This window comes from Thunnus albacares, chromosome 7, assembly GCF_914725855.1.
Source record: "Thunnus albacares chromosome 7, fThuAlb1.1, whole genome shotgun sequence".
NCBI classification, from domain to species: Eukaryota; Metazoa; Chordata; class Actinopteri; order Scombriformes; family Scombridae; genus Thunnus; species Thunnus albacares.
The window spans coordinates 20,095,799-20,111,923 of record NC_058112.1 but is presented as its reverse complement, the minus strand read 5'-3'; the positions used below and the strand labels follow the sequence as shown (position 1 = coordinate 20,111,923).

Below are 16,125 nucleotides of genomic sequence, written 5' to 3'. Positions count from 1 at the left end.
AAATTAAAAGCAATTAATAGGAAAGAAAAAATGTCTCGTAGGCTCCACTGAGCATTACGGTAAACATCAATAACACACAGTCGTAACCGCCACCCAGCGGCTAAAGTCAGCACTCGGCTGAATTACTGAGATGTGACCAAAGGTAGTAGACACCTGCGTCCATGACACCGTGGGTGAGTGCTCAAAGTTTCTACAACTTCGCTGAATTGACATAAAATACAGTAATGTGAGTCTTTTATAAATATTAAGGCAGCGTAGACATTCACTTTGTCCGCTACGCTGGAGCAAAAGCCGACTAACTGTTGTTTGTTTGCCCCTTTAATAATAATTGTAACTTACATCGTTTCCTTCTGTTAATTTTGGCTTTCCTCAGCTAGCTACATTGCTCTGAAATTGTTCGTATGAAAGCTGTTGTATTAATTGTTAGCTTCCAAATTGGGTTGAACTTTTAGTACAGTCGCAAATGAACATGGGCACACTGTCTGTTCAGTCACCAGAGCTGTCACAGTGTTTTCAAGCAACATATGCTCCAACTCAAGTAATATAGTCAGCCTGAATATGGTTATATGTTGTTATCACAAAACCTGTACGACCCTCTTAAGTTTGACTGACAGCTTTGTAGCCTACAGTATGTACTCTGCAATTACTTTGAAGGCACTTTCCCTGAAAGTGACAGCAACTCCACCTTGCACCACACACCGACCTTGCAAAATAATGTGTTAACGATAGGTGTGTAAGTTTACTTGACCTTTGGCGTGGCTGTTGGCTAGTTTGAACTCTGGTTTGACACAAACAATCCTCAACTTAATGTTTACACAAGTCTTATCTGGTATCCCAGGCTGACATATCATATCCTGTGTTATATTTTGCAGGTTTTAATAGATCATTTGCAATATGCTTTATCAGCAACTATTTTTTAGGTGTTGCTTTTACGCTTTTATAGATAGTGTGCAGTAAAGCATGCCTGGAAAGATAAGCAGCATTTGAAGATTTCAATTCAGTGTGCATCTGAGCCTGATGAGCTCCTAAAAAAATCTGTTTTCTGCATAGTTTTTGAAACATTTTTTATTCTCTTTAGAGTGAGGCCATTTATGATTTATGCTGATATGTGTGTAATAGAAATGCCATCTAACCTGAAGACTGATTGTGTGTGGTGCTTGTATCCATCATAAATCACTGTTTTATGAATGTTCAGAGATATCGTGGCATATGTTTCCCATAGCCTAGTTCTTTTTAGAGTAAAATTTGTTTGACAATGCAAACGCCTGCAAATGTTTTATTTGCATCTCCCCTGGCTATCCGCCTGCCCGTTCAAGTACACAATAACTCTCCTCACATGACAACATCCTGTTTTTTTACTCTCTACACATCCTGGTGTACAGTCATGGACACAGGGAGGAATATTAGTTCCAGTTTTCCTCTCATAAATTAACAGTGAGGAAAACTGGTTGTGCTGTATGAAGTCAGGACTCCCTGTCATACCTTACCCAGGAATTTTAACACTTTGAATACAATTTTTTTTATAAGACATTCTGCTTTTTAACATATATTTGTTGCTGGATTCCTCAAACTGTTATCTTGAATGTAGACATGTCTGACAGCCTGATCATAGCAGCTGTAGATTACGTGAACAGTCACAGCTTAGTTTGTTCTGCATCTCGTGTTTGACAAGGGAGGACCTGTAAGTCAGCTGCTCACAATATCTTGTAGCACTATGAGAGAAGATCCAAAGTGTCTTTTTATTCACTTTAGTTCATCAAGAAAGTAAAAGTGAATATCTGTGATGATGCCTGATTATCCAGCGATTAAAAAAACTTTAACACCATTTCTTTTTTAACCTTTATTTCTTCAGGGGATTTTTCAGAAATACAATACAGACAGTCCTGTGGTTCAACAGTAAGGCTTTCCCGATTGCCTGGGGCCAGTAAAATGCCACATTGGACTTTTATGTATATTTGACCCTTTTTCTAAATTCAAATTTAATATATGTATATGTTCATGCTTTTTTGTTCTGTTTATATTAATTTATAACTATTAAATTCCCAGTGAAGTTTACTGTTTCAGTGCACTGATGTCATTTTATACAATGACATTTATTGTTAAACTGTAAAATATCATCTCCTCCATTACATATCTTTGTGTTTGATAATCACATTTGAGGGATCTTCGCAAAAAAATGTGCATTTATGTATATATTCTGTATATATAAGATTATCAGCCAATATATTGATATCAGAATTTTTTTACTGCCTAATATAGGTATCAACGTCGGCCCAAAAAATCCAGTATCAGTCGGGCCCTAGTTCTCTGACACACAGCAAAACCCCGTCCCCTTGCACACATCAGAGAATATTGGCACGCACAGTTGGCCAATCCAGGGTTGAGCAGGCTAGTAGTGTGATGCATGAAACAAACATCTCTCAGGATCATGTGAGCGCTATCAAACAGAGGAATCAGTGGAGTATGTAAATTATTACTGCCATAAATACTCTCAAGAATGAGAAACATTAAAAAAGGGAATCAGGAAGCTTGAAGTAGTAGAAATGAGTCTAAAAAATGTATTTGCCATCGGGTTAGAGAGTCTATGCCATCATTTGAAGGAAATTGGGCTGATAAAAAGAGTTTAGTGTTCAGTAGGGGATGCATCATAACCATTTTCGATATGCAAGAATGTTCGTTACTTCACATCTATGACTCTGTGTCCTTGTTTCATTTACTCAAAGATTAAACATGACAATTAACTTTACTTTTTGTTGTTTTTTTTGTTTGATAACCACTAATAAATAAAACAATTTGTATAGAGGCAAGTAAAAACTGATTTTGGGCAAGTAGATTTCTGACCCACTTGCAAAAAGTGGAAAAAAAAACATTAATGTTGAACCCTGAGTCCTGTATGATAGACTCACACTAACTCCCTAATCCTTCCTGTTTTCCTCTGTGCAGTCATGTCTAAGTGGCTGAACGATGGCGAAGTACTGGTGGGTCAAGGTAGTGGTGAGGCAGTACCAGTAAGTCCCAGACCACGGGGCCTGCCAGCTGGGAGCCCCAGGTCAGGCTGGGGTCGTAACCCTCTAACTTCACCCACCAATAGAGAAACAGTGACAGGAAGCCCTCAGGCAGAGACCATGGGCAAGGCCAAGGAGCTGTTTGTGCTGTGTGATAAAGAGGGGAAAGGGTTCATCACAAAGCGGGACATGCAGGTGAGCAGCTCGTTTGGCAGAATGACAAAATGTAGACTGATTGTAGAGTTGAGTTGAACTTTCCACTTTCTTCTGGGCAGAGGCTACAAAAGGAGTTGCCGTTGTCGCCCGAACAGCTGGAGACGGTGTTTGAGAGTCTTGACCGAGACAGCAATGGGTTCCTTACTCCTGTTGAGTTCAACACAGGACTTGGTGAGCGTCTTGTTTTGATTGATTTAAGACCACTTTTTACTTTTCATTCACATCTGACTCGTCCTCTTTCAACCAATTCCTCTGTTCCTCTGTCTGTCCATGGTGCAGGTGAGATGGTGGGACTGGAGGACACGTCTGAACAGATTGAAGATGAGACAGAAGAGGATATAGACCAGGAGGACTGGTCCCAAGACCCTGCTGCAGCTCGATTTGTAAACATACTGATGGAGTTAGGTGCTGACAAGCTCTTCAGCAAGTAAGATCACAACCACACCCGTAGACTTCTACAGTAGCAACAATATAGTACAAGCTATATCTTTAAAATATTAGCATAAGGGTGGCCATATCTTCCTAAAAACATGGGAAATTGATTAGTCAATTGATAGAGAATTAATTGGTAACTAATGCTAATCGAATAATCGTGTTAGTCATTTTTTTATGGAAAAATACCAAACATTTGGTATTTGCAGCTTCAAAATGGTTAATAAATAATTCAATAATGAAAATAATAGTTAGTTGCAGCACTGTACTTCTTACAACTGAACTACTGAGTACATTTTACCCATTTAGCACACACAATGTGTTCTTGTGTCATATTAAATTGCAATATTTGTGTATTTACTGGAGACAGACAGATATTTATATATTTGTGGGGCATGTTAGGCAGATGTTGAATAAATAAATGGAGATAAGATGATAAATAAGATAATAAACATTACATGATATATATTCTCTTGTTGTACACTGCTGCCAGGAAAAATCCCAAGCTTAACTTTATAGTCCCAGCAGCTCCATATTAACATATTAAAATGTTGAATTCTCTTCCGGTTTGATACAAAAAGGTACTTTTTATACATCTTAGAGGAAAACTCATAAATTAAGATGTTGCAGTGCAGTTTGTTAAAGTGGATAACATTACATAAGGAGGTGCTTGTTGAATAGGTGACAAATTTAAGACAAAATAACAAAGTGTCTTATAAAGGAGATTCTTCAAGTCTCTGCTCAATTGATGAACACCATGTTGATGATGTTGTAGAGCGCTGTGGGTCCAAAGTCTCCTGCACGGTTGGGTTGAGATCTAGTGACTGTAAAGACTCATTTTCATTACTCATCAAACCACTCAGTGACCCCTCGTGCCCTGTATTTAGGCAAACATAACAAATGCTTGTTATGTTTGTCCGCTGATGTAATTTGTCATCTGTTTGTACATGTGTGTTGTTTTAAAGGCATTGTCTTTTTCTAATATAATTTGTTGGTGCTGAAAGGTTAACTGTCATGTGTTGTGTGTCAGTCAGCAGGAGCTCTGTTTACTGTGGTGTGAACTGCACAGACACAGACCAGAGCAGCTGAGTGTCCTGGAAGGCGTCCTGGTCCAAGCAGTGTCCCATTTACAGGACTCCATCAGAGAGAGAGACAGTCTGGAACAAGCTCTACGCAGGTCAGTGCCACCCTCCTCCCATTGCCCTCCACATATGCAAACAAGTACACATTCATTCTGCCCAGTGGACTCAACTGTGAATATTCAGATTGTGTCGAGTCTTATAAATTCATTCAACATTGATTTGCTCTGTTGTAGACGGGAGAGTGAACATGATCGGGTTGTTCGGTCCATATATGAAGAAATGGAAAACCAAATCAGAGAGGAAAGAGAAAAACGTCTGGCTCAGGTACAGATGTGTGCTATTTAGTCCAACTATTATCTCATTTAGCAGAAGTGATTTTACCTGATAGCATTTAATGAATTAATTGTGAAATCAAGGACAGTATGAGACAGAAGCAGAGAGGACAAGAACTTGAGGAGGAGCTGAAGATACGGGAGCAAGAGTTGGAGAATACACTGACCAAACAGAAAGAGGTAGGCGTCCAAGTAGTTCTAATGTTATTTCTAAAGAGTGTGTCAGTGTAATGAGTGAGTCAACAGGACCTGTCTTTGTACTAAGCTGGAGTCCAGAATCCGGCAGCTGAGCTGTGAGCAGGCAAACATCAAGAAGCAGAACCAGCAGCTGCGGAGCCTCAACATCCAGCTACAGGAGCAGGCGGAGAGCAGCAGAGAGCAGCTGCAGGTCGCTCTGGGTCAGCTCAGCCTGCTGCAGCTCAAGGCTGCCCAGGAACAAGTGGCCCGACAGAGGTAACAGCACAAGTAGCAGTTCAGATATATGATCATGAAAACACTGTCTCTCTTTGTAATATGGCTAGAATAAAGTTCTGCTTGTTATACTAATTAATTTTATTAACAAACTGCGTGAGTACTTTAGTATAAAAACAAAAACAGAAATCACAAGGGAGTCATATGTCTCTCTTTTAGTTTCAGTCAAGCTAGCTGCAGGCTAGGTCAGAAAAAATTACCATAATTCAATATTAGATAAATACAAGAGGCAGAACATTTTCCATGTCATGACAAGTTTGAAAAATACCCAGTGTGGAGAAAATATGATGACCGTAAACAATCATATCGGATTTGTTTTTCCACAACAGAGCCTGCTGATCTGATCATACTGTATTTTCAAGAATACAAGGACAATTCTAGATTTTACAACAAATCCCATGAAAAGACCAAAACCAACAATGGAGAGGAATAAGCTATATCAGACTTTGGATAGACAGGCAGTACTTAGGATTCAACAATTCATTGTTGATTTTGGTCTGGGATTTTACAATAAGAAACATATATAACATCACCAGACTTATTCTTCAACAGTGTTTTGTTTGTTTCACTGTAGAAATGTGATGAAGGTGTCCAGCAACATACAGAAAGAGAAGGATAGTCTCTTCAGACAGCTGGAGCTATTGAGGTAAGTCTAAAAAGCTGCTGTTTTCTTTTTCCATCAAGTTTTTTGGTTGTGAAGATAGATTACATTTCCTGTACAAAATTTACTGGTAAAAACATTGTGAAATTGAATTCCCACTCACCACTCACCACTGAATATGGGCCAGCCAGTGTGACAATGGCTCTAAATGATTCTTTTCTTGTTTCAGGGATATGAACAAGAGGCTGCGAGACGAGAAAGATGCCCGACAGTCTCAGAAGAGGGTTAGTCAAAGAAGCTCTGTCCTTCCTCCTCTGCCATTAACTTATTACCTCAGTGAAGACCTTTGTACGCCATGGACACAGCAGATTTATCCACCCTAAGCTAAGTCTTGGAATGGCGTCATGCTTTATTCCATCCTCTGGACAATGATTATTTATATATGGGCAGCTGTTATTATTTGGTTAGTGATTAAATTTGATGTCATTGACACCGTTCTGGATCTTTGCATGTCAGCAGTGTTTTTTTTTCCGTAGATGAGGGTCAATGAACTGAGGGATTTTGTTGAAAAGACATTTATTCTGTCCTGTGTCAACTTGAACGAAATAGTGTTATATATAAATATATGTTAATTAGTCATTTTGTACATACATTATTTATGCAGGTGAACTGAAGTATTTACCAAGCTAATAAAGCCTATTTATATAAGCTTATTTATCTCACTTATCAAAGTAAGCGCTAATCAAGCACCTCTCAGCAGACTCCCTTTATTTCATCCACAATTCTTTGGAAAAAACAATATGGCATTTTTGCAAAAGCTGTTGATTGTAGCTATTTTTTGGATTTGAACTTCCACGAGTCACAGAACACAAAATATTCATTCTGTACTGATTGAAAACTGTACTGAATATCCCACAATGAACACCTGTTTGTTATTGTATTTTCTTGCAGTATGATTTATAATCAAATAAGTGTATTAAGTGATAAATGATCATGATGTTAAACTACTTTGCAGCAGAATAAATGTCACTATTGAACTGAATTCTTGCTTTTTAAATGTACATAACATTATCTGCATATTTCTACAAAGAACATATATTCATACAACACAAAAATACAAAATATATACAAATGCGACTAATTTCTTCTGCCTCACTTTCCACAAAAACCTTTTTTAGAATCCAAAAAACACAAAGACTTTGCAGAAGAAAGGGTCAGTCATAGGTAACTACTTACTACAAGACAAGCCACAGAAAAGGTTTGTATGACCAGTTAACGATAATACATGTTTGCAGTGATGTGAGGCAGATCACCCAAGGAAGCAACTAATTTTGTTTTTTAATTTGTTGATCCTGAAGACAGCTGAACTCAACCGGTGAGTTGGAGCAGGACAAAGAGAAAAAAGAGGTGTCAAATTCACCCAAGAGACACCAACCATCATGTAGAGTCAGGTGTGAAAATGTTGAGACTCAAACTCAGGTGGGGAAAATATTAAATCTAACACAAACATACATAAATTCATGCCAAAAACATCAATTTCATAACACAGAGAGCGAGAATGATGCAGATATTGAGAATCATGCACTCCCTGCTCCCTGCATAGAAAGAAATTTAAAAAAAGACACAACACTGAAATTAAAATGTTAAATTTGGTCCTTTTGCCTGAATTTTAGAGCAAAATTGTCAGTCCTCAGCAAGTATTCAAGGTGGTATTCCTGGGTAATTCAGGGGTAGGTAAGAGCTCCTTCATCCAGAATTACTGCACAGGACATTTCTCCAGTAAAATGAACGCTACAGTCGGTAAGCTTTTCAGTTGTTAGCAGCCTTAAACAACCATTAAAATGCTCCTCAGTGAATATATGATCAGTAAAGTATGAAATCAAGGTGCTCTGTCGTTTCTAGGTATAGATTTCCAGATGAAGACTATAACTCTGGACTCCACCACCATCACCCTGCAGCTCTGGGACACTGCAGGACAGGAGAGGTCAGATAGTTTAATTGATCATTTATCCAGTTATTTCTTACCACCTGATGAATCGGTTTTACATTTACGAGTGTTCTTTTCCCCCTTTTTCCTTTCACCAATGTCTGTCCAGGTTTCGCAGCATCACTGAGCAGTACTACCGCAAGGCTGACGGTATACTCGCCATGTATGATGTAACTCACTCCCCCTCCTTCACTGCTGTGAGAGGATGGATGGACTCTGTGAAGGTGAGCAGGTGGAGACGTCATGGATATTTGGATGTAAAAACATGCAAAACCGTTTGCCCCGTTTTGAATACACATCCAGGTTATTAATGACACAGAGCAGTAAGAATCTCTGAAGACATTCATACATTACTGGAGTCTTTTTAGAGATACTTTTTAAAAAAATTATTAGGGTTTTTTGGCTTCAGTTAACACTAATACATATTAAAGAGTGTGTACTGTAACCTGCTGTGTCTGTGCCAGGAGAAGATGTGTGAAGATGCCGTACTGATGCTACTGGGGAACAAGCTGGATTTGGCAGATGGTCACAGCAGAGAAGTGACGACAAGAGAGGGACAGAAGCTAGCAGAGGTGAGGTATATTTGAATATTCAAACAACTTTCTGCTGTGATTCGTTCATGATGCCACTGCTTAGGAAGGAGAAATATCTGTTAAAAAAAAAAAGAAAAAAATTTACAAAAAGAAATTAACCCTCTGGTTTATACAGCAACACCAGGCTTTGTTTTACGAATGCAGTGGCAAGACTGGATGTAATATGGAGGAGCTGATGACTCAGCTGGCGGGGTATGGTGTCTAATTTCTTCACTTAGTCATTCACATGCTTCAAAATGTTTGTTATTAGAGTACACTGTTGCCACACCCAGTTGCCAGTTTATTAAGTACACTACTGTAACTAAAACTAATGCAGTCTAATACAACAGCCCTGGAATAATTCCTCCCTTCGTGAAGGTTATAATGTTATGTTTTTGTTGATTTAGATTGTTGATTCAACTTTATAGTCATTTTGCAAGCTGTGATTTTGGGAGCTGTTAAGTTGTATTGTGTTATACTGACAGGTTTCATCACAAAACACATTACAAACTGCAACAAAACTCAAAGACGGGAAGGAGTGTAGAGAAAAAAAGAAAATTGAAAAAAAGATTAAAAAATATCTATTTAAATTGATTTTTTTTTAAAAGGGGGAGACAAGGGATTAAGACCATTTACAGTAAGGTTCAGTTAATAATAAGTTGTTAAGGTTTGCGGTTCACTTCATATGGCAGTAACTGATTAATTATCTCACCGTCTCAGAGTCATTTTATTGATTAATCACATAATCGTTTCAGCACAATTTCAAATATTTAGTCTGCCCTTAGTGATATAAATGGTGCTTTCCTAATAAACTGGGAGCTGAGCTGGGAGTCCCTCATATAATTTTTTTTGGCATAAATCTGAGAAGAAGCAAAGCAGCAGGATCAGTGGTGTAAACTTCACAATTAGTGTTACTCTCACATGTTGTGATTTCTGCTGCATTATTTAAAAATGTATCATTTTCTTCATCTTAGGATGTTAGTCTCCCAGCGTGATCGACAATGTGAAGATGCAGTTTTACTGACTGAGGAAACTGCTAAAAGAGGCTGCTGTACATGAACAGAAAAAGATTGACTTTCTACTTAAAATTCTCATTTGGTGGATTTAAAGTTTCTTTGTTGGGACAGTTGGATTGAGTAATGGGAAATGTTAAATCCCACACCAATAACAGAAAAGTTTAGTCCAAAGGTCACTTATTTAATTTTTCTGTGAACACGTTTACTGCATAGTATCTGAAACATTTGTTTTAATGTTTGTATGTTGTCATGTATCTCGGTAATCCATTCAGTAAAATATATTTTTGTTGACCCCCTCTATTGTCTTATTGCTTTCTCATCATTTTTATAACAATGTCCTTTAAGCAACACTAATGTTTTTAGTGCCAAAAGAGCTCTTATGCGTGAGAAACCAGTTGGGGGCAGCCATGCACTTCATAAAGCTTTTGCCCTGCTCTGCCAAAAGAGGACAGACTCTGAGACGCTTGTTGTCGGAGGCTCAGGGTCTGAGTGTCTACTGAGAACTTACAGTGTTGCAGTTAACCTTCAGACAGCAGCAACATTGACACCGGGGTTAGAGGGATCTGGGAAGACGTTACCACGATAATCTACATCCTTCGGGGCCCACCATCTAAAATCAGGTAGGATTACTTTGGTCTGAGCGGAAAGGGAGAGGAGTTTTTCCATGACACAATGGTTTAAAAATAACTCCCAATGTGACCATTGGGGGATTGTTTTTGCTTGACAAATACATTCACACATGCAGTATTTTGTCTGCATGCTTATGTTTTTCATATTTTGATGTGTTTATTGTATTGTCCCTTTAAAATGTATCGACTTGTTTATAAAGAAAAATGTTCACTGATTTCTAAAGTTTTAAATCACTGTCCCCTGAGATGCTCAGAGTCATAATGTTTCTTAAAATAGAAGAAAAGTAAAGTTCAGTTCAGGCTGATTAAAAACAGACTTTGACTAATTCATGTAAGAGTCAAAAGTCAACAGTATATCACTGAGAGTGTGAGAAGATCAGATTAAGTTACTGGGATAGTGGACATGTATATCTGTCGGCTGGATGACATGTGACACAAGTTGTTAAATATGTTTTCCCCACAACATATTTAATTTCATCAGTGAGCTCTTTCCAATACTCTGTTATGACAACTTTTTTCGGGTTTGAAATGCACTACGTTTTAATTTATGGTCTACTGTTCTTTAACTTAAAAGTAATACATATAAAACCATAAAAAATATATCATATGATGTAAGAACATTTCATACATACAGTACTGTAGTTATGCATGAACTTCACACAGTAAATCATTTTTTCACATGAAAGGTGGAACTAAAGCCGACTGAAAGAGGAAATTCCCACATGTACACCGCAGAGTACCTTCAATCAGATACGGCACTAATAGGCTTTAGCTTGCTGTCATGCAAGTACAAAGATGGGACGTTATCTTCACTGTAGTATGACAGTAGTTTTGGAGGGTTTGGCCTGCTCTCTGAGCATCTTTTGTTCAGTCTTTGGAAGCAAATTCAGTTGTGCAATACAGTTTTCTCCAAAGAAAGTTTTTCAATCGGCAATGTTTTCAGTTGTTTTGTTTTTTTTTTACCTGTGGAGCCTGTTGATTCACAGCTGTATATTTACTTACAGTGTACTAATATATAAATTTTTCATTTCAGAATGGAACCACGCAGAGAAAAAACACAGACATGTGGGACAATTTGTCTGAAATATCTACTTTTTATCTTTAACGTTCTCTTCTGGGTAAGTTAACAAATTAAAGACAGCAAAACCTACCGTTGCAGGCCCTAATAAGTGCCATAGTAATTATTAATGACATTAGTACTAATAATCAACTTTTTGTTGCAGCAATAAATGTATTTTTTGCTTCAGATGCCACAGATATTCATTTATGAGAATGAATAACCACTCTATTAAATAACCAGCTTATTCTTTATATAAAAATATAATACTACGCTCTCTGTACTTGATATAAATTCAGTTTGTTGTATCATTTATTGTACGACGTTACAAGAGTTACAATAATTATTAAAATAATTAAAAGTCCATACTTTCTGTCCTGAAAATGCTAGATCTGCTGTACATCTATTACATGTTAAATTTCTTTTATTATTTACTCTCTTTACTTTAATTTCCTTCACTTTATTGTTTAAAGATAGCATGAATCAGTTCTAGTATCACTCTGTCAGTACATTTTAACAAAGTAGGCACTCAGAGATATGAAACTGTGATTCATATGTATCAGATAAACAAAAGTTGCTGCACATCTCTTGGGGCTGAAAGGCGTTGTCTCGCTTGTGTCAACGTTTTAAAATTATTAGCAACATTCTTGACACGAGCATCTGGATTGAATTGGACTGATAATGGTTCTTTCTTTCAGCTTGCCGGAGGGGCTGTGCTGGCGGTGGGAGTGTGGACTCTGGTGGAAAAGAGCGAATACATCAGTTTACTGAACTCCAGCTTCTACTCAGCCTCCGCTTACATCCTGATAGCTGCTGGGCTCGTTGTGATAGTGACGGGGATTATTGGCTGCTGTGCCACTCTGAATGAGATGAAGAGTCTTTTGATTGTGGTGAGGTGGTTCACTCACATAAAACATTACCCTTCACTTCAGTCCACAGTAAGACATTAACTCCATTTAATCATGTTGAATCAGAAAACAAGGAAATACACTTTTAAGTTCCTGTTTACACTAGTCTAAGTCTGTGTGTACTGAAAGTAAATCCCTGATGACCTTCTGTCTCATCTACCTGCATTCAGTGCAGCTCATCATGTCAGACAGGCATGGCTGTCAGATATAACAGACAAAGTCATGCACGGTGTGTCTTTAAGAGGTTAGATTTAGAATGCGGGTCATGCCAGAGGAATGAAGGGCATCACAAGCGGCTGCTCGGACTTCAGAGTGTGTGAGAGAGTCAGCCAGACGCAGTGAGGAGAAGAGGATATAATACAGAAGCAAAACTACACAAGATCTATGACGTTATTTCTATTCCCATATCCACCGCAACCTTTGCACTGAATAACTTTTTTCCCCGCAATTAAATCACTTCTTCTCTAGAGTACACCTTTTCTTTTGGCTTTTTGAAATGGCTTATAAGTACTTAAATTCTGACATTATTCACAGCTGTGTTGTTGTTCATTTCATGTCTCTCCTTTACAGTATTTGATCTTGTTGCTCTGTATTTTCCTGCTGGAAATCATTGCTGGTGTGTTGGCCTACATTAACCATCAACAGGTGAAGTATTTTAACTTCAATTTGTGTGTGTTTGTAGACAGTTGACCAAAATGTAGTGACAGATTTCAGTTGCATATAATGCTATTTCCGAGATAAATATTTTCCTGATAAGGCTTCTGTATTACCCAGAACAGTTGTAATAATTTATAATCTTCTTTTGTATATAGTATCAACATATATATATATATTTACAAATCTGACATGTTTTTGTTTTGCTTGTATTTTTAATTAATGCATATTTATGTCATTCCCCTATCCCTTGAATTGATTCACTCTTCTTTTTTTCCCCCATCATCTCTATTTCACTTTTTTTTTACCACCTTAGAAGCATAAAATACCAAAGTTGCTGCACTCTCTGGTGTGAAATCTTCTCTGCATGCCTCTCTGTGCATGTTTTTCGTTTGTCTTGTTTTTCCATCCTTCTCACACCTCTCTTTCTTCCCCCCTTTTTCTTGCTCCAGTGTTTTCCTTTCTGCTACCAGGTAATCTGCTGCCACTTAATTCCATTTTTATATCAAGCTGTTTCTCGAACAGGTTGATATAAGATGGTCCATTTGTCACTCTTTGCACTTGTCAGTCAAGCAACAAAACTATTCTTAAAGTTTAACAAGATTTAAGGAATGCTCATGTGGAAAAAGGGAGAGGGGTCAGAGGAGGTATATGCTCATATAGTCTTAGTTAGAGCAATGCACAGGTACAGTGGAATGTTACAGGGGTGGAAAGAAACTTGACCAGGGGCTATTTTTATTGATGGGAGGAGATTTGCAGGTGATACAATTTTCTCGTAAGCGATCGCTGAAGTACTGCTTCTGTCTCACAGCTGGATGAGGAACTGAGACAGAACCTGAAGGTGACCATGCAGGATAAATACCAGCAACCAGGAGAAGAAAGTGTCACGCACGCTGTGGACAAGCTTCATCAAGAGGTGTGGAAGTGGGATAATCTGTGTTTAAATCACAGCTGATTTTATGGCGGGGCGACTAGCTGCCAGACTGACAAAAAGTAATACTTAAAGGATAAGTTCACAATTTTTCAAGTCTGTCTTCCACACAGTCATTTTGTGCAAACATGCATTTAAAAGTTTATCTGAAGCTTATATGAGGCTTCAGCAGTCTGAGTTAGTCATATCAAGTGGATAACTGCCACATTTACAGTCTTTTAAGCATAATATTCCTTCTTTGTGTTTCCCTGTTGAGCTGCAGTAGAAGTATAGTAACAAAAAGAGGGACTTTGGCACTTAAAAGACTGAAATGTTGAAAGATATCTATTTGATTTCACTAATACAGACAGCTGAAGCTTCATATTAGCTTCAAATAAACTTTTAAATACATTTGTGCACAGAAGAAGCTTGTGAATTTTGGCCTCCATCACTTACATTGTAAGTGCGTTATAAAGGGATCTTCTGGTGGTCAGTATGAACAGGAGGAATGATTATGGAAAGAAAAAAAACATTTAAATGTTCATTTGGACACCAGACTGTTGTTTTCAGACGGACATGAAAAATTGTGAACATGTCCTTTAAATGACTGGGAAAAAAAACTGGTAACTTCAGTACAAACTGTCAGTTTGATCAGATAATTTAAATGATAGTTGAGAATCAAATTAAGGTTAGTCACCATCCTCACCCTCATCTTTTTCTATTCTCCTTTCCTCTCTGCACTGGCTGCCTCTCAGTTTAAGTGCTGTGGCAGTAACAGCTCCTCTGACTGGAGAGACAGTGTGTGGATCCGGGCAGCAGAGAACAGGAGACTCGTTCCTGACAGCTGTTGTAAAACCCCAAGTGACCTCTGTGGTGTTAGGGACCATCCCTCCAATATCTACAAAGTGGAGGTCAGTACAACTGTCCAGTTGTCTGTGGAAAACTATTTCACTGTAATAATAAAGGATTGTAATCTCTTTCCTTTCCTTGTGCTCACAGGGAGGCTGCATTATGAAATTAGAGGACTTCATCCTGAGTCAGTTATATATTCTTGGTGCAGTGGGCATTGGGATTGCATTTTTACAGGTAAAGTCCTAACCACCAAAGTTAAAATGAACATACTTTTAAATAGTGTGCCAAACACCAGCAGCTGTACTATGAAAAATGGTTGTTTCTGTTTGCAGTGTGGAACTAACAAGTTCATCTTGTGTTTTTCTTTCAGCTTGTGGGGATGATGTTTACTTGCTGCCTTTATCGAAATTTGAAAGAAGAGCCATACTGATTTTTGGACTACTCAAATATCACGTGTCATATCATGCATTGCCAAAATGTTTGGTTAGATACTTAAATGTCTCCAATTTACATATTTCTGTGATTCTGTGAAGTTGTGACTTCAAGTTATGACATGATGATTTGCAAAATGCACAGACTAAAGATAATCAAGTCATGTCAATTTTATTTATATGGCGCCAAATCACAACAGAAGTTATCTCAGGACACTTTTCACATAGAGCAGGTCTAGGCTCTTTAATTTACAGAGACCCAACATTCCCCCATGAGCAAGCACTTGGCGACAGCAGCAAGGAAAAACTCCCTTTTAACAGGAAGAAACTTCAAGCAAAACTGGGCTCTAGGTGGGCGGCCATCTGCCTTGACCACTTGGGTTTAGGGAGAAAGAGGGAGGTGGAGAGGGGGGAGAGAGACACAGAGAAGCACAGCAACAACAATAAGAACAATAATAACAATAGAAATATGACTTATAATAATAATAGCAGGCATGGACATCAAGCAGGATCATGGCAGGAGGTGGTCCACGACCATGATCCATAGAAACCTGCAAGGCATTAGGTGCTAGCTGAAGTGAAGTTTATCAAACTTAGTCCTTAGTACAGTGATACTGTCATGCTGCTGGACAGCACTGTTCTCTTTCTGGAAAATCCCAATGCATGCTTTCAGTATCTTCCTTTATGTTAAAGAGAATGATGTGAGGATGAACTTGTAACCAAAGGCTGCATTTTAAATAGCAGACAATGAGCATGCTGCTGTGGCTACATCTGGAATCAGTGTTGGTCTTTTTGTTTATCTAGCTTATTTTTTTATGTATATCACGCAGTTTTTACCAAAACTATGATTATAAAATTAATATTTAAATGATTGTTTGTTTGTTGAGATACCAATAAATGATATTTGCCATTTACGATTGCCAATCAATCACACTGATCATGTTGTCTTCTCCTGCTTGTGACATTGAAC

The 16,125-nt window shown here is 38.1% G+C and overlaps 2 protein-coding genes across 4 annotated transcripts; both read left to right on the top strand.

The window, feature by feature from the left end:
- Positions 1 to 67: 67 nt before the first annotated feature.
- cracr2b (calcium release activated channel regulator 2B) lies at positions 68 to 10,005 on the top strand. 2 transcript variants are annotated; one of them, XM_044356010.1, is made up of 18 exons: positions 68 to 173; positions 2,944 to 3,200; positions 3,281 to 3,392; positions 3,501 to 3,648; positions 4,684 to 4,830; positions 4,969 to 5,059; positions 5,152 to 5,247; positions 5,333 to 5,520; positions 6,113 to 6,184; positions 6,369 to 6,423; positions 7,318 to 7,397; positions 7,498 to 7,618; positions 7,813 to 7,939; positions 8,042 to 8,123; positions 8,236 to 8,350; positions 8,591 to 8,698; positions 8,835 to 8,911; positions 9,673 to 10,005. In XM_044356010.1, exons 2-18 carry the CDS (start codon positions 2,946 to 2,948, stop codon positions 9,755 to 9,757), a joined length of 1,959 nt encoding a protein of 652 aa, XP_044211945.1. In that variant the 5' UTR covers positions 68 to 173; positions 2,944 to 2,945; the 3' UTR covers positions 9,758 to 10,005. The 2 variants fall into 2 exon arrangements, with proteins under 2 accessions (XP_044211945.1, XP_044211946.1); XM_044356011.1 differs by having other exon boundaries at positions 153 to 226.
- A 142-nt stretch (positions 10,006 to 10,147) lies between these two features.
- cd151 (CD151 molecule) lies at positions 10,148 to 16,069 on the top strand. Of its 2 annotated transcripts, XM_044356013.1 has the most exons (9): positions 10,148 to 10,334; positions 11,377 to 11,461; positions 12,099 to 12,290; positions 12,879 to 12,953; positions 13,415 to 13,435; positions 13,774 to 13,878; positions 14,628 to 14,783; positions 14,872 to 14,958; positions 15,095 to 16,069. In XM_044356013.1, the coding sequence occupies exons 2-9, from the start codon at positions 11,378 to 11,380 to the stop codon at positions 15,152 to 15,154; spliced, it is 780 nt and encodes a 259-aa protein (XP_044211948.1). In that variant the 5' UTR covers positions 10,148 to 10,334; position 11,377; the 3' UTR covers positions 15,155 to 16,069. The 2 variants fall into 2 exon arrangements, with proteins under 2 accessions (XP_044211948.1, XP_044211949.1); XM_044356014.1 differs by lacking the exon at positions 13,415 to 13,435.
- The last annotated feature ends 56 nt before the right edge of the window (positions 16,070 to 16,125 follow it).